Source organism: Zonotrichia albicollis, chromosome 1 (genome assembly GCF_047830755.1).
Source record: "Zonotrichia albicollis isolate bZonAlb1 chromosome 1, bZonAlb1.hap1, whole genome shotgun sequence".
NCBI lineage: Eukaryota > Metazoa > Chordata > Aves > Passeriformes > Passerellidae > Zonotrichia > Zonotrichia albicollis.
The window spans coordinates 38749880-38776339 of NC_133819.1; the positions used below are offsets into that span (position 1 = coordinate 38749880).

Below are 26460 nucleotides of genomic sequence, written 5' to 3' on the forward strand. Positions count from 1 at the left end.
GATAATTCTTGTAATGCCTGGGAACCTACTAAAATAAAAGTGAGAAGACAAAACACCATTTTCACAATATGGCTCAAAATACATAAAACATATCTTTAAAAACAAGTAAGTTACAGTGAAACCATTTAGTAAATCATTCAAATCACTTCTACAAATCACTTTAGATCACTGCCACGTTTTTCTGAAATCCTGATTCTGAATATTACTTTCCTCACAAGCTTTCAAATTAATTCACATGGTCTTCCCCTAATCTCTCATTAGACCTTCCATTTCCTCCCACTGGGGAGTGTACATTTGGCTGCTGCTTGCTAACAAAATCCTGGGGATACAAGCACATTATTGAAGCTTTTTCTTTTTTCAAGGTGGTGAAACAGTTCAAGTTATTTTGGTTCTAAAACTGCTTAAAGAGAGATCTTGAAATAACACCTCCCATTGAGGGACTGAGGTTTGAGTAATGGCCAGGTAAAACAAAAAAAGGTACTAAAACTAGCAGTCTTGACAAATATGCAATTTGTTATAGACAAAAAAGGTAAATAAACAAATAAGTTTTGCCCAAACAATGCAGCCAAAGCTTCTTCAGTAAAAAAAGACAAACTTGGATGTGAGGAGAGAATTCTTTTAACTTCAAATAAACTCAAGCTTGGTACAGATCTAAACCATTTTCAGAAACACAACAAAGCAATAGTGAAAGGCCTTCGTGTATGACAACACTTACAAATTTCCTTAAACATTTGTCTTTTTTTTAAGATAGCACTGCAGCAAATCTGATGCTTTTAAAGAACTTAATGAGAAGTGCATTTAGTGAATGTAGAAGGTATTTTCATATGGAAATAACTGGAAAATGCCCGAGTGGGGTAAATTGTGATCCCACAATTTACCAAGAGCTTTACAATTGGCACAAAAAAAAAATAAAGTCCTCTCTATGTATAGGGATCAATACCAAGTACAAATGTTGTAAGTTGATTGGTCTGACATACAGTTATCAGAAGAATTAAACAGCAGCTGTGGTCAGGCTTTTCAGGCTTTTCAAGATCATAAAATGGCAGGCTGTAACTCCTGTGGCAAGCACAGCAAAGTGCTTTATTTTATAGGCTATTGGGGAAGACTTAGAAAAAAACAGGAGGACATTTTACTCCTTTTAAATGACTATTCTAAAAGCTTCTTGGCTGCAAAATGAACAAGTACATTTTATACTGACAGCACTTTGCAGTTCTCCTTTACCTGATGTCAGTAGTGAAAGACAACTACACAGTCTAAGAATTACACTCAAAATTTAAAACACAACAGTCTGCTCCCAACAGAAATAAATTTCAGAAAAATGAGTTTTTAAAAGAAACAGCTCTGGCTTAAAAAAAACTACTATAGAAAGGGACTAAATATACTGATAGATCATTAAAAAGAAAACAGAACAAACATATCAGCATTAACATAATGAAATATACCTAAAATGACTAGCAAATGCTACAAAACTAAAAAAAATACTGCTACTACAAAAAAAAAAGTTTGTTCTCTCTGTTCTTTGTGAAATCTAATCAGATCCCCCTCCCCCTCTTTTTTTTTTTCTGAAAATGTGTGATCTTTTGAGGAAAAAAGCAGCAGGTATTCGTAAGTTGGAAAGAAAATATAACATATTAAAGAATTGCATAAAATTTGAAACATTAAAAAATGTTTCCCAGACTACTCGGCTTTTGTATTTATACAGCACTTTTACAAAGCACTTTTAAAAATATTAAATTTTTGAACCAAAAAATTAACCCAGAGTGTCTGTAACCTAGAACTTAGCAAGTGTGATATTTTTAACTGCATATTCAGAAATGCGCTTCTAAGTAATAAGAGCCATCATGGAGTGATTCATAGCTTCATGCAAAAACATCCCACAATATAAATCTTGTTAACCTTTTGAAAATCCCCAAAAGCTCATTACAAAGCTGCTGAATCCTGGCATAACAAAACCTTATATTAAAGTATTTACCATCCTCCTAAAAGTCCATTACTTAAAAGAAATAATACACTTGAGTTAGTCGGATTTTATCATGGTCTGGCAGGCAAAGAAGTGTCAGCCAATGATGTATGTCAAATTAAATTATCCTAGGAAAATCATTATAGAAATTTGGGAGAAATAATTTCTCAGCTGATGTTAAACAATAAACTGTTCTCTGCCTGAATTAATGCCAAGTTTACAGGGTAATGAGCATTACAGTGAAAAGACTCATGAAGAAAATGTGGTACCTTTCCTATTCTATTACTTTTCCCAGTTCTTGGAAACTACGTGCAACACCCTTGGAGACACTGGTTTTCAAATGGATTTGTTGCATGAAAGCTGATTAATTTCTTCTCCAAATGAGGGACCTGTTTCAAGAAACGTTGCATATTAAATTCTACTTACTGAAAATATGCATTTATGACATTTAAATTATATTCCCCAATGTAAGCACTTAATTTTATTATAATTCCTATCTTGATCTAACTTTACAGTCATTACCAAATAGAACAGTGTGGATATTTGAGTAGAAGCACAATGACTGGGTTGATTTTGAAGCTTCCAAGTAAAAGCAGAGTAAAACCCCAGCCTTACTGAAATCAGTGGAAGAACTGCTGCAGCTTTTACTGGAACCACTATTACACTCTTTACATTCTCTCTTCATTTGCCATGAAAGTAAAATTATGAGATTTACTGCATTCTACAAATACTATTTTCCAGGTTTTAGAACCCTTTCTTGAATTTCTTCTTCAGTTTGCACTGCAGTAAATAAAGTAAGATGAAAATATGTCTCAAGATTTGTCCTGCATTTTGGGAGAAAATGTACAGAAGGGAGCCTTCAGTGATAGCTATGGCCAGTGAATAGTGATGCTAAACCAGAAGCTTCATAACAATGCTAAAATAGAAAGAACTTTAAAAATTATTTTACATACTTGTTTATTTATTTTATTTTCTCAATGAGAAAATAATACTTTCCAACTTTTTTACTATTCTATCATGCAAACGTATGCACATGAAAGAACCTGCTCTTATTGCTAAGATAGTACTAATTTTATTATGCTGATAATTTCTTTTTTCTCAGACATTACTCTGTAGGCAGCAACTGTTGGTGTCAACTGTAAAACTGCTGATGAACACTGTTGTTGCAGCCCAGAAAACCAATCACACCATGGGCTACATCCAAAGCAGTGTGGCCACCAGAGCAGGGAAGGAGATTCTGCCCCTCTATTCCTCTCTCATGAGACCCCACCTGGAACACTGCCTCCAGCTCTGGGCTCCTCAGAACGGGAAGGACATGGACCTGTGAGTCCAGAAGAGGGCCACCGCGATGATCACAAGAATCAAACACCTCTCCTATAACGAAAGCTTGAAAAAGTTGAAACTGTTTAGCCTTGAAGAGGGAAAGCTCTGGGGAGACTTTACTGTGGCTTTTTAGTACCTGAAGGGGCTGTAAGAAAGATGAGGACAAATTTTTTATCTTGCAAATGCACTAAAGACTGGTTTTACTGTCAAAGTCAAATTCTACGATCTCCTGCCAGAAAAACTTCTCTAGATTGCACTAGAACCTGAAGGCTTTCAGGCAGTGCCTACAAGTGGAAAATGCATACTGCAGTAGAAACATAACATATGGGGAGGAAAAATTATCTATCAAAACCACAGAATAATACAGCCTGTTATTTTAGTCAGCTGGTTTGGTTTCGTATTAGATTCTGCTCCCATATTCCAGTGACTCAGTCACAGAATCTAAACTTCCATTATCATTCATTAGAAAAGGACTCTTGTCTGTCTCTGGATCATGGTATTTATGAAGTTTTTATACAGTTTGAAAGTCTTTAATTTCATCCATGTTTCTCTTCACATTTACACTCATGTAGGGAACGTCATTCCTATAATCAGAAACAGAAAATACAAACTGCTCATAATGAAAAGTGATGGACATCTACGGCTGTACAAACAGTCATCTCCATCTCAACATTTATTTTTGTGCTTGATGAAAATGTTCTTTGCACATATTTGCTCTGCTGACTTCTGTCAAAAGAAATGCAGAAAATATAGGTCCTTCCAATTAGGCTTTGTGTTTCTCTGAGCTTAGCAGAGCTGCCCTGCCAGGGACAAGTCCAGGGAGACAGGACTGATTAGAATGCTAGTGGAAAATCTCCACAAACCCACCCTTCACAGGAAGCCACAGATCCAACAGAGAAGGTGAGGATAAAGTGGGTACATTGTGTTTCCTTCCTCATCTCTTGCCATCACTCAGCAGAAGCTATTAACTGCTCCCTCCAAAACCACAGCAACGTCAAGCTCTGTAGTAAAATGCCGTAAAACACAGTTTAGCGTGACACAGGGAAGAGCCCAACAGAGAGTTGAAAGAGACCAAGTTACATGCCAGTGCTTCAAATTCTTCCAAAACAGGTATTTGCCTAATGAAATCACCATGCCCAGAATGCCTGCAGGACAATGCAAAACCACTCTAGCAGGGCCTGCCAATGTAGCCTAAGGACACTAACTCATTCCCAATCCTCATGTGGCAGTGATGCCAAGTCAGAGCCTGACACACCAGCCACGGGTCAGTATTCCACTTCATTCCACAAAATGCCTCATTGCTCTCTGCTTCCTTCTTATATTTGTCTCTGCTTCAATGGGCAGCAAAGTAACCATAAAAAGACACACCTTTTCATACTATCAAATAATAGGGTTTACTATGAAAGCTTGTATTTACATAATACTCTGCTTCTTTCCCCCTCCACCTCATATCTAGAAACCTAAAATCAGAAGACCATCTTTGCTGGTGAATGCAGCTGTTACCCCTTGCTGGCCAATACAAATGGATGGGAGCCTTCTAGGGAAAAGGAAAAGAAAGTGGAACTGCACAGTCATGTAAAAATAAACTGTCCTTTGGGCAGAACACCAGGAATACAGTCTTGTTAGTGATGACTTTTCCTATGTAGCACATGCTGTATTTCGCAGGTTTTTAAAAGGTCCCATTTATGCATTTGGCTCTTGAAATTCACATTGACAAACACTATCAGTAGAACACTTTCTTAGGGAAATTGATGAATACTAAAACAAATTCTGGAAGTCTGAAATTCTCTGGCGTTCTATACAATCTCCACATAATAAGCATGTCTTTCTAGATACTGTTCAGGGATTAGATACATGGGGGTTCTGACACAGCTAATTTATGTGTAACCTTCAGATGCTCTGCAACTGGCAGGGATAAGATGGTTAAGCAGGCTTAAAATGGTTAATGGCCATGTCAACTCTGGATCTTCAGCCCACCTGCAGACCTAGTCAATAATTCTCGGAAGTGTACTTGGCAACAAATGTAAAATAAACTTGACTGTCTCATGTTGAAGCTCAGGGAATATGTCCATGTTATGAAATAACTTAGGCCAGGATACTCAGCAGAAACTGTTCCTATGCTGGCAGCTTCTGCAGGATAGCTGAAGTTGGAATGTGCATTCAGAACAAAACACAACAAGGTTCTGGAAGGCAAACCAAGGACAATGAAAGTTTCAGAAATGTTGGGGAAGATTACTCTGTGTCCCACATCTCTATGCTCTGGATGGAGGAAAGAGTTCCATTCCCAGCACTAATGAGGAATGAATGCAGAATTTCAACGAATTTCAATTTCAGTGAATTCAGAAATTGTTAAAGACACATTTTTCAAGAAATATTTAGCAAAAATCACTCCAGAAAGGCAAGAAATATTGCACAGATATTCTTATTAAATATGATTACCTGACATACTGCTGGGAGTTATGGATATGTAATCATTCTTGTCCTTCTTCTGTCACCAATATCACCTGCCAAAAAAAAGTAAAAAACTCCATGTAATATCTTCCTAAATGCTCATCAGCAGAATACCATTAACATTTAACCAAGGTGGAACCTTCTGGATCTTGAATAGCATGGTCAATGTCTGATGACTTAACATTTTGAATTCAAAGCACTTTGCTTAGCTGCATGAGGCAACACATGTAAATCAGGTCCAAAACATGGAGGAGCTGTGGCTAACAGGGATTTGGAAGCAATGTCCAAAAGCCTATGCCTATTGATGCTTAAAAAAGTAAATAATGCTTTTATGCATTTCATGGAATACTTTCCATTATTTTTTCTGCAGAAGTTCCTCTAAGTCTCATATGTGACCTCAGGAGCTAATTGGCTTCTACTTTACAGTTTCTAATGATATGCATATACCATTACTCTCAGGTTCAGTAAAACCAAGAAGATTCAAAGGAATTAGAAATTATCTGTCATGGTTACACCAATTCTTACCCAATCATTTGAAACCCAAAAGTCTACTGGCTTTTACAAAGTTCTGAAATGTAAATTATAATTTAGTTCATATGATAGAAAACTAATTTACATGTACTTAACACTTTTGAACAATGATATCCTCTATTTTATTAACAAGACATCTGCATCTGCAAAGAACCGAATCTGGCATTTTAAAGTCTCGTTTTTGATATTTAGATTGTGTCTCCCTTTCATATGTCCGTACACACACACACACACACACACACACACACACACACACACTAACTATACTCTTTTTCTGCTTGGTAGCAAAGATCAAAGCCCTGCAAGTTAATTTAGTGTCAGGAGAGAAAGTCACGGATACCAGTTATGAGAACATTCTTTGGCTGTGTCGGTATTTATACCAGCCCTCACATTTTTCACATGGAGGCATCACAGGCAGCATGCCCTTGTTCAGCCATCCCTGCCCAAAACACATTGCCCAGCTAGATGATCCCAGCTCACTCCCTAGTCTAAGCTCCAACAATCCAACCCAAGCAGAGACAATCCTAAAGGCATTATTCCAGAATAGAGACAAGATCTCATTAGAATTTTTAAATAAGAAATCCCGGGCCTACAAGTGACCCCAATACTGCCTGCGGAAAACTAGCCTGAGAACAGAGTTGCTCTCTGGAACACCCCCCTTATTCAGCACTGGTGAGGCCACACCTCAAATACTGTGTTCAGGTTTGGGTGAGTTTTACTTCACTTTAAATAGATCATTGAGGTGCTGCAGCATGTCCAGAGAAGGGCAACAAGGCTCACGAAGAAAACATGTCCTATGGGGAAGGGCAACAAGGCTTGTGAAGAAAACATGTCCTGTGGGGAAGAGCTGAGGGAGCTGGGGTTGTTTAGCCTGGAGGAGGTTTGGGAGGAACCTCATCCCTCTCTACAACTACCCAAAAGGAGAATGTAGTGAGGTGTGACTGCACTGAGAGTTTCAGAGAAAAAGGCCTTCAGCTGAGACAGGGGAGACTCAGATGAGATATTGCATGAAGTTTTTCACCTATTGGAAATATGTACACCTATTGGAATAGGTTGTCTACAGAGGTTGTGGAGTCACCATCCCCAGAGGTGTTTAAGAGGCATCTGGATCTGGAGCTGGATGATGTGGCGTAGTGATTTCCAGTGGTTACAGTGGTAGTTCTGGGTTGATGTTTGGACTGGATGATCTAAAAGGCTTCTTCCAACCTTGCTGATTCTGTAATTCCATGAACAGAAAATACCTCTCTTTTAACATTAGTGTGGAAGTGACATTTAGTCCTGATCACCATTTCATGGTAAGAAACTGGTTTTTATTAACAAACCTGTGGATTTTATTTTTCTCCATCCATTCAGTGCCACAGTTCCCTGTTTCCTCACACAGGGAGCCTTTCCCTTGAAATAAATATCCTCCCCTAGCAGCGGACTGAACATCGGGCACATCTACTATGTTAGGCAGGGGTCAGAACGGGAGAGCAGGTGAGCGGGGTGAATTGATGCAGCCAGGACGCGCCCCGCCGCTCCACTTCAGCCCCTCAGCGGCCTGCGGGCCGCTCCCACACCCGGGGCTCCGTTCAGCCACACGCGGCGCGGCCGGGACGCCCCGAGCCCGGGGCGCCGCTTCGCGCCCCGCTATCGAGACGGGCTGTGAGGCAGGGCCGTGCCCCGCGCCCGCCGAGGGCCGGGAGGCACAGGGCAAGCAGCGCGGCAGGGAAGGCGCACCGGGAAGCGCGGCAAGGCAGGGAAGGGGCTCCGGCCACAGGCGAGGCCTCCCCGCCCTCCCTCAGGCAGAGCCCGCCCGCGGCGCGGCGCGGCAGCGGCCCCTGGCGGCTGTACGGGAGCGGCCCGCGGCTCAGCCCGGAGCGCCATTCCCGGGCTTCTCCATCACCCCGCTCCTCCTTGACTAAACCGGGCACGTCGGCCTATAGCTTTAAATTAACTTAGTTGCTACTCCAAACGTCGGAATTGTTCATGATTTTAAAAAAACCGAAAACACAAGCAAACCAAACCGAACAATAAAGAACCAAGAAAAACCCAGCAAACAACAACACACAAAATACCCCCACAAGATGCAAACACACATACACACCCTCTCCCTAATAAAAAAGTAGGAAAAAACACAAACATAGAATATCCAGAGCTGGAAGAGATCCACAAGGATTGTCGAATTCCAGCTCTTGGCCCTGCCCCGGACTACTCCAGGAATGTGATCCTGGTGGGTCCCTTCCAATTCAGCAGATTCTGTGATTCTGTGATTTTGCCTGACAGCTCCACGTGCCTGACAGCATTGCCTCGGGCTTTAGGAGCTCTGATAGGCTTGGAAATGTGACCACTTCCCAATTTATTTTGTCCTTTCTAATTTCCTAGTAATCTGAAATAATTTCTCCCTGTAATATATTATATTGAATGGAAATTACTGATTTCAGGATATAATGTTCATTCTCTTTGCAAAGCAAACACAATGCAAAACCTACTAAAGTTTTACAGAAGAAACTTCTTTACATGAGGGATGCAGAGCACTGGAACGTGCTATGCTGGGAAGCCACGGAGTCTCCCTCTCCGGAGACATTTAAAACACACCTGGACACATTCCTGTGTCACTGTAACCTGCTCTAGATGACCCTACCTTGGCTGAGGGGTTGGACTGGATGATCTCCAGAAGTCCCTTCCAACCCTAACAAGTCTTGTGAACTGGTAAAATATCCTCCAGTATACATGTGACAAGGTGTTTTTACCTCATCTTTTCTCCCAAGCAAGCCACCCAAGACTTCATCTGGGCTCCTAGAGAAGATGGGATCTCTTTAATCTTATAAGGGAAGAGCAAATAGTCTGCTGATATTTCCGTGTACAAACCACACAACCAGAGGCCATTCTTTTTGCTACTGACATCTTGTGGAACTTCAAAATCCTTCAGAGTCTGTCAATCCAGATTTGAGAGGATATAAATTTAGATCAGGCCTCCAATTAAAATCAGACTCTGACCCATCCCACCGCGTCATGGGATGTTGTGAACCTCAACAATAAGCCATTTCCCAGAATTTAATTGTGGTTTAGTGACTCATTGACAGACAAGCATATTTGAAGCAAACAATTGAGTGTTTTAAACAAAAATTCTGCTCCTCCTGTAAATAATTACTTACTAAACCTAAAATTATTGGTTTTGCACCAATCTATTAAAAAAGACGGTAAAAAAAGAATAAATACAATGTTCTTCAATGAATTCTGTACAAAAAGAAAAATTCTAGTTATCCTGGGAGTTTTGCCATTTTCCCTGATGAGACTAGGACTTGGCATAAAAGCAGCTGTCACTTGTGTAAAAAAACTAATTGCAAAATAACTGTAAGAAAAACCGGTCTTTCGTTTTGAAGCATTACACTAACATATCTGGCTTTGGCAGTCTTTTTGAGTGCCGTGATTTAAAATGGTGAGTGTGCATCCTCTTTTCTCCTCACACCTGCCTAGAGACAAAGTTTCATGGAGCAGGTCTTGATGTTGCTGTAGATGTACAGCATCTCACCCATCTGACATCTCCACTAGGTCAATTTAGCAACCGCCAAAAGATACACAGTAACTGAGCCCATTTGTAATACCTGCTTTGTGATGATGATTTTAATCATCATTATGATTATTTAAACTATTAATTTAAACCATAATAAATAATAATTAAAATCATAGTGATAATTAAATTTTTTTATGATTTTAATAATCTTCCCAAATGTCTTGAGATCTTTTCTAAAGGATGCTTTTACACTGCATTTTATATGCAGAAGCAATTTCCTATTTTCTTTCCAAGGAATGTGTCCCATAGATGGAAACATTGTGGATATACAGAACTATTTATCCATTCTGGCACATTCATAGCACAGCCTTCTGAAGGCACAACACAACTTCTACTTCACACAAGCAAGAATATTAAGTGATGCCTACATTAATTGTAGCCAGCTCCTCTTGAAGGCACAGTTGTGTAAGATGTTGGAGAAAATCAGGTTCTTTTTAAGAGTCTACAGCTAAAATGTATGTGAGCATGTACAAAGGGAAGGATGAGGATGAGTCACAGATGAGTCTCCACTACATCAGGCCAGGAATGTCTGGGGGTCTTTACGGACACTGCCGAGTAAGTCCCTTTCTTGCCAGAAGTGACACAATTTTTGTGGCTAAGCTTTGCTAACGTCACAGGGAGCAGGGAGCAGGCTTTGTTAGATTATCTTTTGTGTGTTGAGCACTTATTTGCCCACAAAAGAGCTACCCAAGGTCTCATGGCTCTGAGTCACAGTCCCTGAGTGCTGCAGCATCAATTCAGAGGCTGCTATCTCACATCCCGCATGACCTCCCTGCTAGAGTTTCAGCAGCAGACTGAGCACTGTGCTCCTTCTCCATCACTGGCTTTATACCCTGCTTTTTCTTCTTTTTTTTTTTTTTTAACAAGATAGTCCTCATGATTGCATTGGCTACCTCAAATGAAAGCAGCAAAATGCATACTGCATCTTGATATCAAGTATTGTTTCAGATCTACAGCCTTGCTCCAGGAAAATAATATTCTTATACTGGCCCTAAATAAATTTTTAAAAAGAGACATCTTTGGAATCTTGAGATTCTCCGGCCTGAATAGGTGATATTTCAAATTAATTCTCAGGCTCTGCTCTCCAATACAGAAGCACTGTCTAGCCATATTGCCAGTTACTGCACATCCTTATTTTTTCCATAATGAAAGGCAATTAACCAATTAGCATTAATCAGTGTAGTTATGTGTTTTCCGACTTTCACCAAGTGCCTCCTCCTTCACAGGAATGCATCAGATTAACCAATGACTATCTAACAGGAGTGTGCTGCCCAGGGGATTGAGGGTGTTTTTGATCGTATTCTGATGCTTCAGCTTTAAATGGTGGCTGCCTCTAAGCCGGGGCCAGGGTAATTTTTTGGTTTGAATCCTGGTTCCTGTCCATACCATGAACCACACACCTTCTGGAAGGCCTCAGGCTTCCCTTCCTACTCATCAAGAAGCTAAGAAGCTGCACAGGGTGGACAGGCACTGCTGCCTCCTGTCTCTTCTCAAGGCAGGAACAGGTGGGAAAGGGATTTTGCACCTTTCAGAAGCAGTGACAAGCTGCCCAGCTCCTTGCTGGACTGCTCTTTGACATCTCCTTTTAAAAGCCAGAGGAAGGACCATGGGGCAACCTGGCTCATTGGCACAAGTGCCTCCTGTAACCCTACCTGCAGCTCCCGACGGCTCTGCCTTATCCCGGCACTCTTACACAACGCTCTTACACAACCCCTGCCAGGCACTGGGCTGCTTCCAGGAGGCTGAGGAGAGGGGCAGGCTGCTGACAGACCTGGAACAGGGTAGAGGAAGCCTGCCCAGGTCCTGGGAGCAGATGAGGGCACTGAGGGGATAGCAGAACATGTAGGTTTTGGAACCACGCACAGGGGGGAAGCTCCATCACAGCCAGAGCGAGAGCCACAGCCCTAGCACCACACCAGCCCCTCTTGCCCTGCCATTCCACAAGGTTATGACACTTCCTTATTTTCTTGGGGGCTATCTTGGCTTGGGGGTGATGAATTATGGGATGTATGATCTGAATATTTTGTTCTGTAAACTCCCTCTGTGAAAGTTCCTCTAATTTTAAGTTCATCTCTAGTGAAAAATCCAGAGTAGCTACTCTGCATCAGGAAAAATTACACGGTAGCCCATAGGTTGTATTGATGTCTAACTGAATTTTTAAATTAGTTTCAATTTTTAATATTGCAATATTTAACAACAAACTAAATTAGTATTTTGGAGCAAGTTGTACAGAGGATTTTGCAAGCTCTACATATTCAGTATAAAATGTACTAGACCATGGCTTGTGGTACATGATACATTTATCATGAGGCAACAGTATTTCCTCCCTTGCAAAACATAATGAACAACTCTGCATTGCATGAGAAATAAAAATCTATCTAGTTTTCCAAATATGTTTAATGAAAAGCACCCATAAGAACTAGCTTATAGGCACAAGCTCAGAAGTGGGCTTTGACTCATGCTTTTTATTGCTAGTATAGTTCAGCTCATGAGGACACAAAAACTTGCAATAAAGCATAAAATCAAAACCCCAGTGCACTTTCTGTATAAACATTTGCAGTCTATCCCAAAACATAAGAACAAAAAGGCAAAGAGCAATTGAGCTTTTTAATAGGAATGTCCAGTAATTCTGTGTAATATCCCCTTCACACAGACTCAGCTTGTGCTCAGCTCTGTGCAGGCATCAGCAGATTTTTTTACAGCACAAAAGCCAGAAAATTATTACATGCAGACAATAAGTCTCAAAAAAGATAAGGGTAAATTCACTGTTCAACAGGTTTTTGAAAGCTCTTGTGTTTCAATAAGCAGATCTGCAGGACAAACACTACTGAATTAGACAGAAAAAATAATTCTTCCTATAGTCTCATTGTAGTAAGGCTTTGAATCTGGCATATGGTTTGCAGGACAGCCTGAATCATAAAGCTGTTGATTTGAATATAGCTACAAAGAAAAAAAAAAAAGAGAGACCCAGCACCACAAAATAAAGTAATGCAAGACAGAAGCAAGATAAAAGTTGTTTTTATGATCTCATCAAAACTTAATGGCTTACTGCACTGGTGTAAATAGATCTTTTTATAAGTGGAAAATATAATAATGAATTATTATGCATGGAAAATATAATAATGCATTTCTTCTCAAGCAAAAAGAAACAGAATTTTAGCGTGTCTGTTGGTCTCCCAGTAGCCTGAACAGATTAGAAAGGCAGTTTTGTAAGTATCATTGAAAAAACACAGATGGAGACTGTAATATTACCTTTAAACCACCTGGGCATCAAGCAGAAAATGGAATATGTAATTCTCCTCTTGCCCTGTACTTACAGAAATGAGTAATGTTATCTCATTTCCAGAGTGTCTCAAATCACTTATTATTATGATCTGAAGCTGCTGACTGCCCCTAAGATGTAAAGGCTCTAAGAAATCTACTTACATTCAGCTTAACACTAGGTTAGCATAATGGGCTGCAGCCTTCTCTTCGCTTTACTTCATCCCCGAGCAGAAATGTCAGCTCTCCAGCACTTTGCTTTGACCTACTACATGTGTACACAGGAGGGCATGAGAGGAGCACAGAACTGCAGACAGCCCTGCTCAGCCACTGCTCTGATAACCAGGCTTCTATTGCCCTGAGTGATTTTCTTACCTGCAAGTGTTACTGAGTGAGCTAGCCAGCTTTGCCAAAGAGTTGCTGATCTGTAACTGTGAATTAAGTGATGTTTCTATCATTAAAGATTTAAGCCTTAATTCACGAAGACCTCTACCAACTGGAATAAATATCCAGTTGAGCAAGGATCCTGGAGGGCCAAGAATGATAGAAAAGCAAAGGGGGAGAGGGAGGAGAGTTTATAAAAAAGATCTCTAATTTGAGTGATAATTTTGTGGTTTTTTGAGATACTTCATGGCTTTTGTGTTCTTTCTGCAGCACATGGGCATTCCATTCAGACAACAGCTTTGACATAAAACTTGTTTGTCTGTTTTGTTCTGTTGACTCAGGAAACATTAGCTCTCCCTGAAATTTCAACAGGGGACGGTTTATCTTCGAAGCTCATTTCTCTTATTACTTACTTATTACTTAGAAGTGTATATTAGATGAAGGCTGTCTTGAATTACCTACCTACTCTGCAACTGACTAATGTCAGTTAATCCCAAGGAAAATAAAATTCAAAGACTTCCCTTGAAACTGGTGAATTTCCCCCCTTACAGTGGAATGGATAAAGAAAAAGGATATTTTCTAAATGTCAAGAGGGGAGGTACCTGGATGAATCTTGTTAACATGAATGCATTTTGTCAATGCATCTTATATATGCTGTGCCTAAAAAGTCAGTGAAGCAGAAATGAGTATGTTCTAATCTACAAATGTCACTCTGAATAGGGATAAGTATTACCCTAAAGATTGGTACTGGCATTTGTTTGAGCTATTTTCAGGGATTCAGATATGAACAGCAGAATTAATTCAGCTTTAGGCTTTCTGCTTTTCTTAACCAGAGCTTCAGAAAGTCACCACTTAGTTGAAAATAATAAATTCTAAAATGAAAAGAAAAATCTAAATGAAAAATTGTTATTTGTATTGCTGGCTTTGTATTACAGTGTGCAAATATACAGAAGTTTGAAAAAACCTTGGAAAACAAAACGAGAGATGCTTTTATAGCCATGGATTTAGCGTCATGGGTTTTGTCTATTGTATAACTTGATGAGTTTCCAAATTTGATTCTATTTTTCCTAAAAACTGATATCTGAATTGCCAAACCACCAAATTCTGAAATGTTTGACATAGATTCCAGACATGAAATACATGGCTTAAACTCAATTATAATTGGGAAAGAATTTTGAAGGAGTTGATTTTCAACAAAATCAAAGTAACAGACCAGAACCAGAAGTTAGTTGTTCTCTAAAATCTGTATCCCTAGCCAGCAAGAACCATGGTGGGTGAATAAAGTCCAGCTAGAATCTGTGCAATATCCTTTCCACAAGTCAAACTGGCAGACCTGGAGCCTTTGCCTGCCACTCCAGAAGTGGCTCAAGGGAAAAGGGCACCAGAGGGTTGATGACAGTGTGACACACACCAAAAGAGGACAAGGCATCTCTGGATGTGTAGGTTCAGGCTTTATAACAAGCAGTAAAGCAGAAAACATCCCTGAAGCCACACCAGAGACACAAAAAAGTATGACTAATAGAAAGGGAGGGAAAAACATGTAAAGTTAAATGATTATGAGGATGAACTGACAGATATTTGCTGAGAGTTAACTATGGCTTGGTGAAGTGATGAGGCAGTGAACACAGGGATAGCCACATTCAAAAGAGAGCAAGGAACGATGGAAGAATGTGACTGCTATGTGAAATTTGGTCAAATTATGCTAATGGTTACTGGTGGACATATAATTAGGTTAGCAGGCAGCTATATTTAAAAATAAAAAATCATGCCTGGTTTTAATTGATATTTTGAAATGGAAAACTTTATATTGCTATTTCTGAGGTTCACCCAAAAGCTTATTTTTCAAAAGAAAAAATTCAATGACTTCAGTAAAAATTAGAATCACACTGGAGAAGGCTTTCTGCAAACATTCTCCCTGAAATTTCAAAATACAAACCACATGTTTCATAGATATATCAATACATTTATAATTATTATAAATAAATAAAAAGTTTCAAGTTACCTGGCAATAAGCTAGTGGTCATAAAATATGACTGTATTAAAACTATCTAAATGCCCATTTGCTTCTGGTTTTGGGCAGACAGAAGTCATGGAGAGAAGGAATAATACTTGTGAAAATGAAGTAGAAGCTCTTATTTAGCTTTTTTCTTTAAACAGAAAATTGCTTGTACCCTCTGTAATAGCTTTGTCTGTATAATCAGCACTGCATGTAGTTAACTGGATTTCAGCTGAGGATTCCCACAGCTCAGAAGTTACTGTATTAAAAGTCTATTCCTTTTTAATTTTTTTTTTTTGAGAGCAAACACATTACAGCTTATTCCCAACTAAGTAATTCACTGATTTAATCTTTAAGGCAGGCAGAGTTTCCTAAGAAGTGTGTTCTAATCTCCATCACGTCTTATGCCCTTTTTCATGACCTCACTGGGGGCCCATTGCAGAGAGGAGAGGAACAACTACTTCTTCTCAGAAGATGTATACATACTGATATTAAGTACAAACATCATAGATGTGTGCCTGCTTTTCTGTGCAGACTGGAAATAAATCACACAGCCCAAGTGTTAACAATGGCCTTTCAGTATGTCTTATAAAACAGTGATTTCTTCTTATTTTTTTAGGCCTCTCTTCTTGTTTGCTGCCTCATTTGCAGCTAACAATAATAGAATTAAGCCTAGAAATTAAAAGAAAAAGTTTAATCTCTGATGATTTCGCTATCTCTCCAAAGCAAACAACAAAAGTCCACAACCTTTTAACCTTTTCCATCCTATTTGCTAATTACTTATTTTCTAATTAACCCATTATGCATCTGTCAGTGTGTTTTAAATTAAATCACTTTAATTGCTAGTAAGTAGGGTTTATTTAGTTCCTGGTATGGCTGTACGGGGTCATGAGTGGGGAGCTGTTGAACCACTCTGAGTTACAGGTGGCTCTGCAAAACTGCTGAAGTTGCTGAAGATAAAGAGGAGTTAAGCTGCTTTCCTTAGGTGATTTGATTTTAATGTCTAGTGGCATATTTCTAATGGATAAAAGTTAACTGCAAATACAGGAGGGCATTTTTTATTCCTAGTATGTAGATCACATGGGACATTAATTTGTTGCTTGAAATAATTTTTAGTAAAGGAATAATTATGCTAATGGTTCTAGAAAATGCCAATACCGCAGTGCTTACTTTGCTGTACAGCACAACTCTTTGAAATGCAACACAACTATATATCAACAGCCAAATTTCAAAATAAAGAGAATAAAGGAGGCCTAACACATGGGACATAGGGAGTTCTAAATATGAGGCTAACAGTCAACCCATTAAAAATCTTCATGCAAAACACTATAAAAACTGGTGATAGCTTTAAGGATAGGCATAATGTTTAATGAGGACAGACATAAAAGATTTTGTTCTCTGTAGCACAGCCCCCTTCTACCCCTTGCATGACCTGACTCGCCTCACTGACTCTGCAGAAAATACCCACTTTTTTCTGGGTAAGTTTTGTGCTGGGTTGGTGAGCTGAATTATTCCTGGTAAGTTTTGTGCTTGGTTGGTGAGCTGAATTATCCCTGTGAAGTGGCTGGTGACCACCACAGCTGGCCAGGAGACCACAGCTGCTCAAAGGCAAGGGGAGGGAGATGAGGTTCACCCTACCTCATAAAATGGCACACCAGAGGAACGCAGGATGGGTTGATGTCTTTTGTAATATAATAGGGTATTTATGACTCTGTGCATTGAAATTACTTTTTAATTGCTAATTATTTCTGAAGCTTTCTGAAACACCCTTGAAGATTGTAAGTCTTGCACTGTGAAAAAAAACAACCCTAAAGACAACGTAATTCGTTATAACTCTTTTTGTGTTTAGATCCTTATACACTGAAAAAAGGCACTAAAAAGTGCTAGTTGTATGTTCTGGAGAACGACAGTATGAATTGGGAAAGTCAGTCTTCCCTTTAGCACTAAATAAAGCCATGAATCTAGTACTGATGAGAATACATTTCCAGCAAGAACCCAAGTCCACATCACTGCTAAGTTACCTAAACTTAACAGTGGGCCAAATAAATAATAAAGACCATACCCAGGAAAGACTTAGCTGACAGAGTTAGTTAGCTGATCTTGCCACAAAAACTTTGTTCTGAAAATTTGTTAACAACACTAAAGTTCAAGACCAGCCTAGATGTTAAATGTTTTCTTCCCCGTTTTTATCAGAAAAAAGCAAGTGTATGAAATCAGGAGTAAAATGAATAAAAGAACAGAATAAATAAAGTGGCTTATGAAACACACCTGAATAAGACCTACAAAGGACAATCTTTCTGAGCAGTGAGGAAGCTGCAATTGACCTCTTCAACTTGCTATGTCATCCATGTATTTTACCTTCACTTGCAGGCTACCAGGACATGGCTGGAAGATTCTGGTGCAGCATTTTGAATGCTACTGCTTTCACCTTGACACCCTCCTTGCTGATCTCAGTAGCTCCACACCTCCACAGGCAGAATGCCTGGGAAGCTTACCTCGCCAGCCCCCAGTCTTTGTGTCACTCCTGGGCAGAACACCCCATCCTGCATTTGCTGTGATGGCACTTCCACTGTGAGACAGCTCACAGGTACAGAGGAGGAACATGAGGGGTTGCAGAATGATGTAAACAAGAACAGGAGACAATTTTTTAACAAGGAGCTTTTGGATGGCCTTCAGGGACAGTAAAGCCTGTCAGAGAGAAGCCATGAAAAGCTCCACAAATAGATGTACCCTCTGTACAGAGAGTGAGAATATATTCAGAAAGCTTGCATTTGCTTATCAAAGGTAAAGAATCAAAGATGCAGCAACAGAAGGGTAGTAAGACTCAGAAAGGTATTTCTAACAGCTGATTCTGAACATGCTTTAATATGACCTGTCATAAATAGATCCATATTGATCTGTCCTGAGATGATGAGCTTTGGAGATGTGTTCTAGAAGCTTAGAATGATAGGGAAAGCCAAACCACTGAAAGAAATGATAGCTTTAAGGGTGGTCTGCTTGTAGGTGCACAGAGGCATAGGTCCGTGCTGGAGACAACACAGAAGGAATCCAAGCCTCTGGAAGGAAAGAATGGAAAAATCGAGCAGGAAAAATTCAATTGTAAGGCCTGTTCAGCAGCACCTGCTTCCCCTGAGTTGTGAGTTGCACATCTGAAGCTGTTTTGCTTTCCCTGGTTTGTCAGTAGTTGGCTCTGATCTTAACAGTTTCACTATTGCCTGCATTCAACCCCTAGGTACGACTTAGGGCATGTATTTATCAAAGCAGTGAAATTAAGGGTCTTGAAAGGGCAGAGGGAGGTCAGTATGGAAACAGCATCCTCCCAGTGTCTGAAGGAAAACCCTGGTAGGAGCAGATACATTTTCCACAGAAAGCGCACCAAAATTCACGTGCAGAAATCTTATCCACTCATTTTATTAAGTTCATTAAACTCTCATTACTACAGTGTTTCATGATGGCTATGTGACTGAGGTAACACCAAAGTACCAATCCGAGTTTTTTTGCTCTCCTGAGTCAGTGGGATGAGCCAGGATTTTCTTTAATACATAATTCTCTCCTGTCTCCTCCTTTCCAATTTTCCAATTAATCTCTCCTTCTGTTCTAATTTCACATCTTCTTTGTGTAGCTGTGCAACAGGAAAACTGGATGCTGCATTTCATTCCTGAGGGGCTCCACTACCAAATGCCAAAGCCATGGCCCTGATGACTCCATCTCTGTGTGCTGCTCCTGTGCATCTGCTGCCTGACAAACAAACAGATCCTTGAAGAACATAGCTGCAAGCAGGGGCAATCACCATTCAAGGAAAACTTTGTTTTAAGACACCCAACAGAGATGACTTCAAAGGTTAGCAGGAAGATGCTGAATCCCACCTGGTATGGAGTGCCAGGGGCAAGACAGTGATGAAGGAGGGAGTGCTCCCAGAGGTGCTGCAACAGAACAGTTCCAAGGAACTGAAGAGTTTCCTGGTTAAAGCTCTACATAAACACGCTGCAGTGGTAAGGGATGGAAGATACAAAAGTGAGGATTACCCAAGTCAAATTACCAGATGAATTTTTGCTGCTTATCTCAGGAAAGATTGCTCTGAAAATAAAGACAACAAAAAAGCCAAAGAGAGTCAAGGGAGAAGCCACAAGCAAAATGAGTCCCAAAAACAAGATAAGATGGAAATCGCTACTTTTTCATTAGATATCAGTCCTTCATTTAGCACCATTTCTATTTAACTAATATGCAGTTTGATTTTAGCCACACACTCAGAGACAGTTTTGACGCCCTCAATCAATGAGGAGAAACAGAATGGGAAATCATCCTTGTATTGCTGATACTGAGGCTTCCCATGATTTATCTCAGCAGCATCACATGGATATTAAAAAGGACAGTGGAAATACATGATCTTAGAAATGATATTCCACATACTTCCCACCAGGCTTATCTGGAATCATGCTAAAATAAGCATCAGAAACATTCTTTTCCTGTTGCTTTTCAGTGTCTCAAGCAGAAAAATATTAAGTGTGAAAAGCAACGCCAGTGTAAATTAAGGATGTGGGCATTTTCCCATCCAGTGATGGGAAGGAACTAATCTATCACAGCAATTTTAGAATTAATAAGTTTCGTAAGTATTTATAGATGGATCTAATCTACATTCAGTGTTATCCAAATTACCTTGTGCTGAAAGAACAAGTTCTGTATAATGAAGAGAAACAATCGAAGCTCACAGAAAAATAATTAAAGTTAGGGAGTTGCAACGGGAATTGGAATCAGCACTGCCTCATGTTCTGTGTTGAAAATTTATTCTTACGGTTACCCAGCTTCCTCATCCATAAGGTGGAGATGATAATACTCACTTCAGTTCCAACAGGATGCCAGTAAGATCTACAGATAAGCCATCAGAACTGCTATTATTAATATCATATATGCTTGGCATGCATTTTTTACTTCAAAACAGTTTTACAGAATGCAATTCTAGTCTACTCTCAGTGTTTATTATTTTAGACTTCAGGAAAGTTATTCTCAATTTATTAACAACACTTGGGCATATTCTTTGCCTTTGACTTTAATTCTGTTTTACAGCTTATTAGTTATATGGGATTTTGTTCTCTGTACGATGTGAGAACACAGGAGCAGAATGATTCAACATCAGTTGCACCAACCAGCCTGATTTAACAGGCTATTTCTTGTTGTATCCTATAAACACAGTGAGCAGCCAATCTGATAGTTAATGATGCAAACCAGAAGCAGAGGTAGTGTTTTGTGCCAAGATACATTATATGGAGATTGCAATAGCTCATAGTGAAATTTCTGTGGAAAAAAAATACAGCATGGAGGATTCTGTTATTTTGTGCAATTCAAAACGGAATATCTCTACTATGAAAAACATACAGATTAATTAGAAAAACCCCAAAGACATTGACAGAATGAGAGAACACCCCATATTGTTTGTGGAAGGTATCTGCAACCAGCTGCAGGAAAACTTTATCAGAACAGGATCCCCAGATTTATTTCAGGATCCTCAGATTTATTTTCATGGTCTGCCATCCACTAAGATACTTTGGTCTAAATGACAAAGCAGTTTGCTTATATGGGAAGCACAAAATGTACTAGCTCCTAGAAAGGGCTTATTTTTTAGTATCTGTGAAGTTGTTGGAGAATCTTACATAAGAAGTTATTTATAATGACTTAAAAATAGAATTTTCTTTGAGGTATCCTATCCAAATTATAGAAAAAGAAGACTTAAGAAACAGGATGAGATGTGTTTTTAAACCAGGTTTTTTTTTTTTTTTTTTTAAACCATCTTTGTAGGTCTCTCAAAAAGGAGACTGGTATACTATCAGCATTTTCTGAAGTGGCACAGAAGCTACAGGGTGCAGTGGACTATAAATGCTGTCCTTGACTACATATAGACAATAAAATGAAAAAAAAGTCTTAAAAATTCAGCATGAAATAGCAGAGTTGGCAGTAATGGCATGATTCACAGTTCCTGAGTACTGGAATTTGACAGTACTGGATCATTAGAAATGCCTTAATAACACAGACATCTCTCCTGAACAAACTGACATCAATTTGCTGGAATTTCATAACCCCACTAGGCTTTATTTCTCATGTATTGTGGTCAACAGCTATAGCCAAAATATGTGTATCTCTTCCAGTTATCTCTTTTTCAATGATATATCCTTTTGCTATGTATTACAAACATTTCTTAATTTTGATTTTATTCATCCTTGCACTTTTTTGTAGAATAACGGCTATAATTCATGAAAAACTGCTCAGCTGTAGAAATAAGTATTCTGTTCAATCCTTTATGACAGATTTAAGATGTCATTGTCAGCTTTAGGATATCTGTCTGTACTAGTCATCCTGCCAGCATTAAGATAGTAAGAGAAAAGATAAGGTTCTGCTGGAAGGCCTATGAAGCCAAGGGAGTCTTTCTACTGACATCAGCTATTTTGTACCATGTTCCTCTAGCAAGGGATTAGGACATAAAGAAGAGCTTCTCATGCCAAATTCTGTATTTCTTCATTTGCACTCATTTCCATTGAGCTGGCTCTATAAAGTCTACTGGGACTGTCACTCCTGCACTCTCTATGCAATGATTTCACTGATGGGAGCTTGGCAAGTGATGGCCAAGTGCCACAGGCAGGGAAGGGGGAGGGCAGAGGACATGCTGAGGTGTACAGCCACTCAGGGCATCTGGGGCCAGGTTTACAAGGGTGAGATGGATGTGGAAAAATGGGATCAAGATGGGAAAAAAGCAATTAAGGGTGGGTTGTTTATTGGGGAGGAGACTGGAGTGGAGAAAAGAGGTACAAGGGCAGCAAAAAGGAGGATCAACAAATGGCAGAAGTAGCAACAGCAGACACAGATGATGTTAACCAGGGCCATTTGGGGGTAACGACAAGGTGGGGGTGCACTTGAGTACTGCAGCTGTTGTCCCAAATTGGAACAGCCAATCAGGCCTGTTGTTCTGAGCACATCATGTGTGCTGACCTGCTGGCGCACTCACAGGACTGAGTGGGATGGGCTCAGCGGAACATCCAAGGCGGACAGATCGAGCATTCCGTGTTGTCGTGGTGGTGCATGTACCAAGCCTTACAGCATCAGCCTCTTCCTGACCTTCTCCTCACATGCACACCAGCAGAAGGAAACCCTCTCCCACCAACACTGCGTCATCTCCTCGAAATGGCATCAGCTAAATTGATAAAGGCGGCAGCACTTTTCCATTGGCATAGCTTCGTATGTATTAGGGGCTTTGCCAGGATAATTTCACCAGCTAGGAGGGGATGATTATTTTTAGATGTCTCTACACAACATATGCATGCTGGAAAAAATCATCTGAAGTCATTTCACTGCTTGCCTAGTCCCAAAGAAGGAGTTAATGTCTTCAAATTCAGTAAGTGGAAGAGCAGGTAATGAAACTGAATTGCCCATTTCTTTGCTAAAATGCTACATGAAATTATTGCATTCTAACACTGAAAGCATTATTTTGGGGACAATAGGGACTTAGCTAGAAAACTAGGCAAAATATCTTGCTTCCAAATTGTTTTTTTCCCTGCTGCTTTTCTAAAATAACCCTTAGATCTCTTTTCAGTTTATTTCATACAGACAAAATTTTCCTATAAGTATTAGTGCCTTTAGATACTGCACAAATTACCCTTAAAAGGAGTATATAGTGTATTATCCTCACAGATATAAAATCCAAGTACCCTCACTAAAAATGTAAACTACTGATGCAGAAATAACTAAGGCTTAGTTTTCCAGCAGACAGATGTTCTGTCTTTTGGGTACTATCTGTGCTTCTGAAGTTTAGTTCAAATTCTGAAGTGAGATGCCACAGAACAAAAAGAAATCATATATGAGAGTCATTATCCTCAAAAACAAAAGGGAATTCTACAACACTCAAAGAGAGCTAGACAACAAGAAAAAAAAAGAGGCTTGTTCATTAAGGAGAAGACTTAATAAAATCCAGAGACCAGCCTGCAGAAAGAAATCTGGTTGCTTCCACACCAAGACACCTACAGTAGATGTAAACCCAGAAACATCACTAAATATATTAACTCTTATTAATTACAAGGTTTTTTTATTAAAACCTGTTCAATTTTTCTGACACAGTGTTTGAATGTCTCTGAATAACCACTGAAAAATGTCCACTTGCATTCACAGCACATTTACAACTAAGCAAAAGCACTATTCAATCCTACAAAATGCAAACAATTGCACAAAGAGTGGCATAATACCAGAGAATCCAGGCACTCCTGGGAAGAATCTGAGATTTGGTATGTTAGTCATTGCCAGCATATTTCTTGCTTGGTTTAGCTACTAGAATATTTAACAGTACCATACATTCTTTATTAATGCTCTCTCAGGAAGACCGGTATTTTATACAGTGTGTTTGTTAATAGGAAGTAGATTTTAAGCTGCTAAACAAAAAGTTCTGTTTGTTAGGATTTGTTCAGCACTGAAATAGCCAAGAGTCTGGAAGTAGATCAACCTACCTGCAGTGCCAAAAATCACATTTACAAGGTAAGTAACAAAATAACCTGCATGCCTTTTTTGTTGTTATTGGTCAGTGGGGAAAACTTCTGACATGCAAGTAAAACTATTTTTTCTTAATTACAAGCTATTGAAATTCACATCAAATTTTAAAATAATTAAATCAGATGGAAAGAACTTGCACTAATTTTATATTTAAAAAATCATGACGAATATATATGGGTGAATGACTTTCCTAATTCTTAGGCAGTGGTAATCACAGTTCTCCTGGTCTTTGATATAACACTCAGATTTTAATTGAGGCCCACATATAACATTAGGCAACTATACACAAGAATGATCTCAAGTGAAACCCTTTTTACAATGATCATCAGTTCCCTGTTTCATGTGTTTGAATAAAGATGACATTCACCTGAAATACCTTGACTTTGCAAAACCAAAAACAAACCCAACAAGCAGTCTGATCCTGATCCTGTTCCCATTTCACTTGAGAGAATTTTTCTCTACCCACTGCTTATATTCTTTCATGGAAAAGCAGAGATAGCTCAAGGCAGCAGGCAAGGTAGGCAGCAGCCTGGAGCAGAAAGCTGCCTACACCACCCAGGAGAAGAGAAGCGCGGTGCTCATTTGCAATTCCACAGCCCTCACTGGTGCACTGTCTCACAACTCAGATGCACTGCCTGAAATCAAGGTTTTCAAATGAAATTGCAGCAGTGTTTATAACCCATTGTTTGTAAGTATCAGCTGCCCTGGAGCTGGACAGCTGATTTCTGAAATATCCTTCTGTCTTACAAAATTAGTACTACCATGTAAATCATCAGAAGAAATCTTTGTTTTTACAGACTCACCAAATGAACCCTCACTTGATGCTGGGCAATGCTTGCTTCTCTCAGTACTTTTTCACAGCTGGTGGATATTTTGTTCTGTCTTGTTTTGTTTTCTAAAACCATATAAAACAACTTCAGACTGATTTCAGTTCCATGCTGCACAGATTTATCCCAGAAAAGACTGATTTTTTTTTTTTTTTTGTGTTTTCAGGGAATATTTAAATATTTTATGTAAAAAGAGAAACAGCTTCATCAGGGCTGCTGGGAGACCCACACTGGCTAATTCTACCTACCTACCAAGGAAGCTCACAGTCAGAGATCAAATCAAACAAGATGAGAGACAGAAATAGGAAAGCCTCAGTGCTGCCAACCTGCTCGGTTGTGTATCAGGCATTTCCTCCAGGTTTTGGGAGACATGGAGGGATACAACTTGCCTGGCTCCAGAACTGAGCACTGTCAGCCCCAATTCAGCAGCTCAGGGGTAAGACTGATTCCATTCCTCTCCAAGGCATCTCTCATTATGGGCAGCTGGAAGGGGTTCGTGTGTAAATGCAATAAAGAGCACCGAGAATTAAGCCTAAACATTCATACTGAGAAATAGGGGTCACAAAGCAATCCCTTCATGTATTTACCTACACAGGAGTCCTGCACAGCACTTAGCTTTTTGATCTCAATGAAGTCTCTGGTCTCTCCAGTGTGCAGGTGCTCATCTCCTTGAAAGAAGGTAAGGTAAAGCACATATTCAGTTTGTTAGGCTTCTTTCATCCCACTTCATACGGCCTCCTAACATTTCATCTTTCTGGTCTTCCTTAAGAGTCAGGAAATATAAGAAATCAGTGGGTGTTTTTAAGCACTTTAGATGCCAAATTATGACTTGAATGGTTATAATATGCGATTCAATTCAAGTGAGTGTCTCTGTGTCCTCACAATCTCAAGATTACCCAAAAGATTACACTTCCTTAGAACTGTCTGTATCACAAAATCAGAACCTTCAGATGAAAATCAGGTATTTGTAAAGTCTTAATCAGAAAGCATTGCAAGTGTCATTACCTTTCCAAACTAAGGCATTTAAAAAACTATTTCAGTACAGAGGAAATTTTCAGTACAGAGGAAAACTTAGCAGGAATCTATTGATTAGAAAACATCAGAATTAGTATTATTTAATTCAGAGGGCTTATGTGATAATGCTTTCTTGTTAAAATGAAGCACGTTGTTAAAGATGTCAGAAAATTACTGACAGGGACTTCAACAAAGAAAAAACACCTTTTCATGCTGCCAAGAGAACTGGAAACAGTTTTGGAGGGGAGTGTATTCTGATCTGTTTTCCTTTACGGGAATATTTTCCCAAAACAAGGTCAATGGCAGATTCCCAATTTAGGGCTTCAGTCTGATAACAACCATCAGTCCCCAATCATTTGCACAAATTCTGATTTGCAAATAGCAACCTGAAGATTTGTTCACATCTATTCCTGCGGCTGGTTGCGCAGGATTTTCCCATCAGTACAAAGGTACATTGCAGACCATGTGTTAATGCTCTCTGACTCCTTCTCTGTGCTGCTATGACAAGGCAGTGTGCTGGTCAGGAAATCTGGGCTCGTTAATCGTGCCAATGCTCTGCACCGTGTCATGCGCTGCTCATTAGGAGCTACGGGCACCCAGACTGTCTCAGCCCAGCAGTTACAGAAGTTAC

The 26460-nt window shown here is 39.5% G+C and overlaps 1 protein-coding gene across 16 annotated transcripts in view; it reads right to left on the bottom strand.

Annotated features, from left to right (window-relative positions):
- The window catches only part of THRB (thyroid hormone receptor beta), a 163955-nt gene that overhangs the window by 38761 nt on the left and 98734 nt on the right, over nt 1-26460 (bottom strand). For 15 of the 16 annotated variants that reach the window (XM_074538570.1, XM_074538604.1, XM_074538635.1 and 12 more), the window contains one exon: nt 5723-5787. In XM_074538570.1, the coding sequence (XP_074394671.1) occupies nt 5723-5729 (7 nt within the window). In that variant the 5' untranslated portion in view covers nt 5730-5787. Of the gene's footprint in view, nt 1-5722; nt 5788-25402; nt 25484-26460 lie in introns of those variants that run through there. The other variant, XM_026798998.2, reaches the window with a different exon arrangement.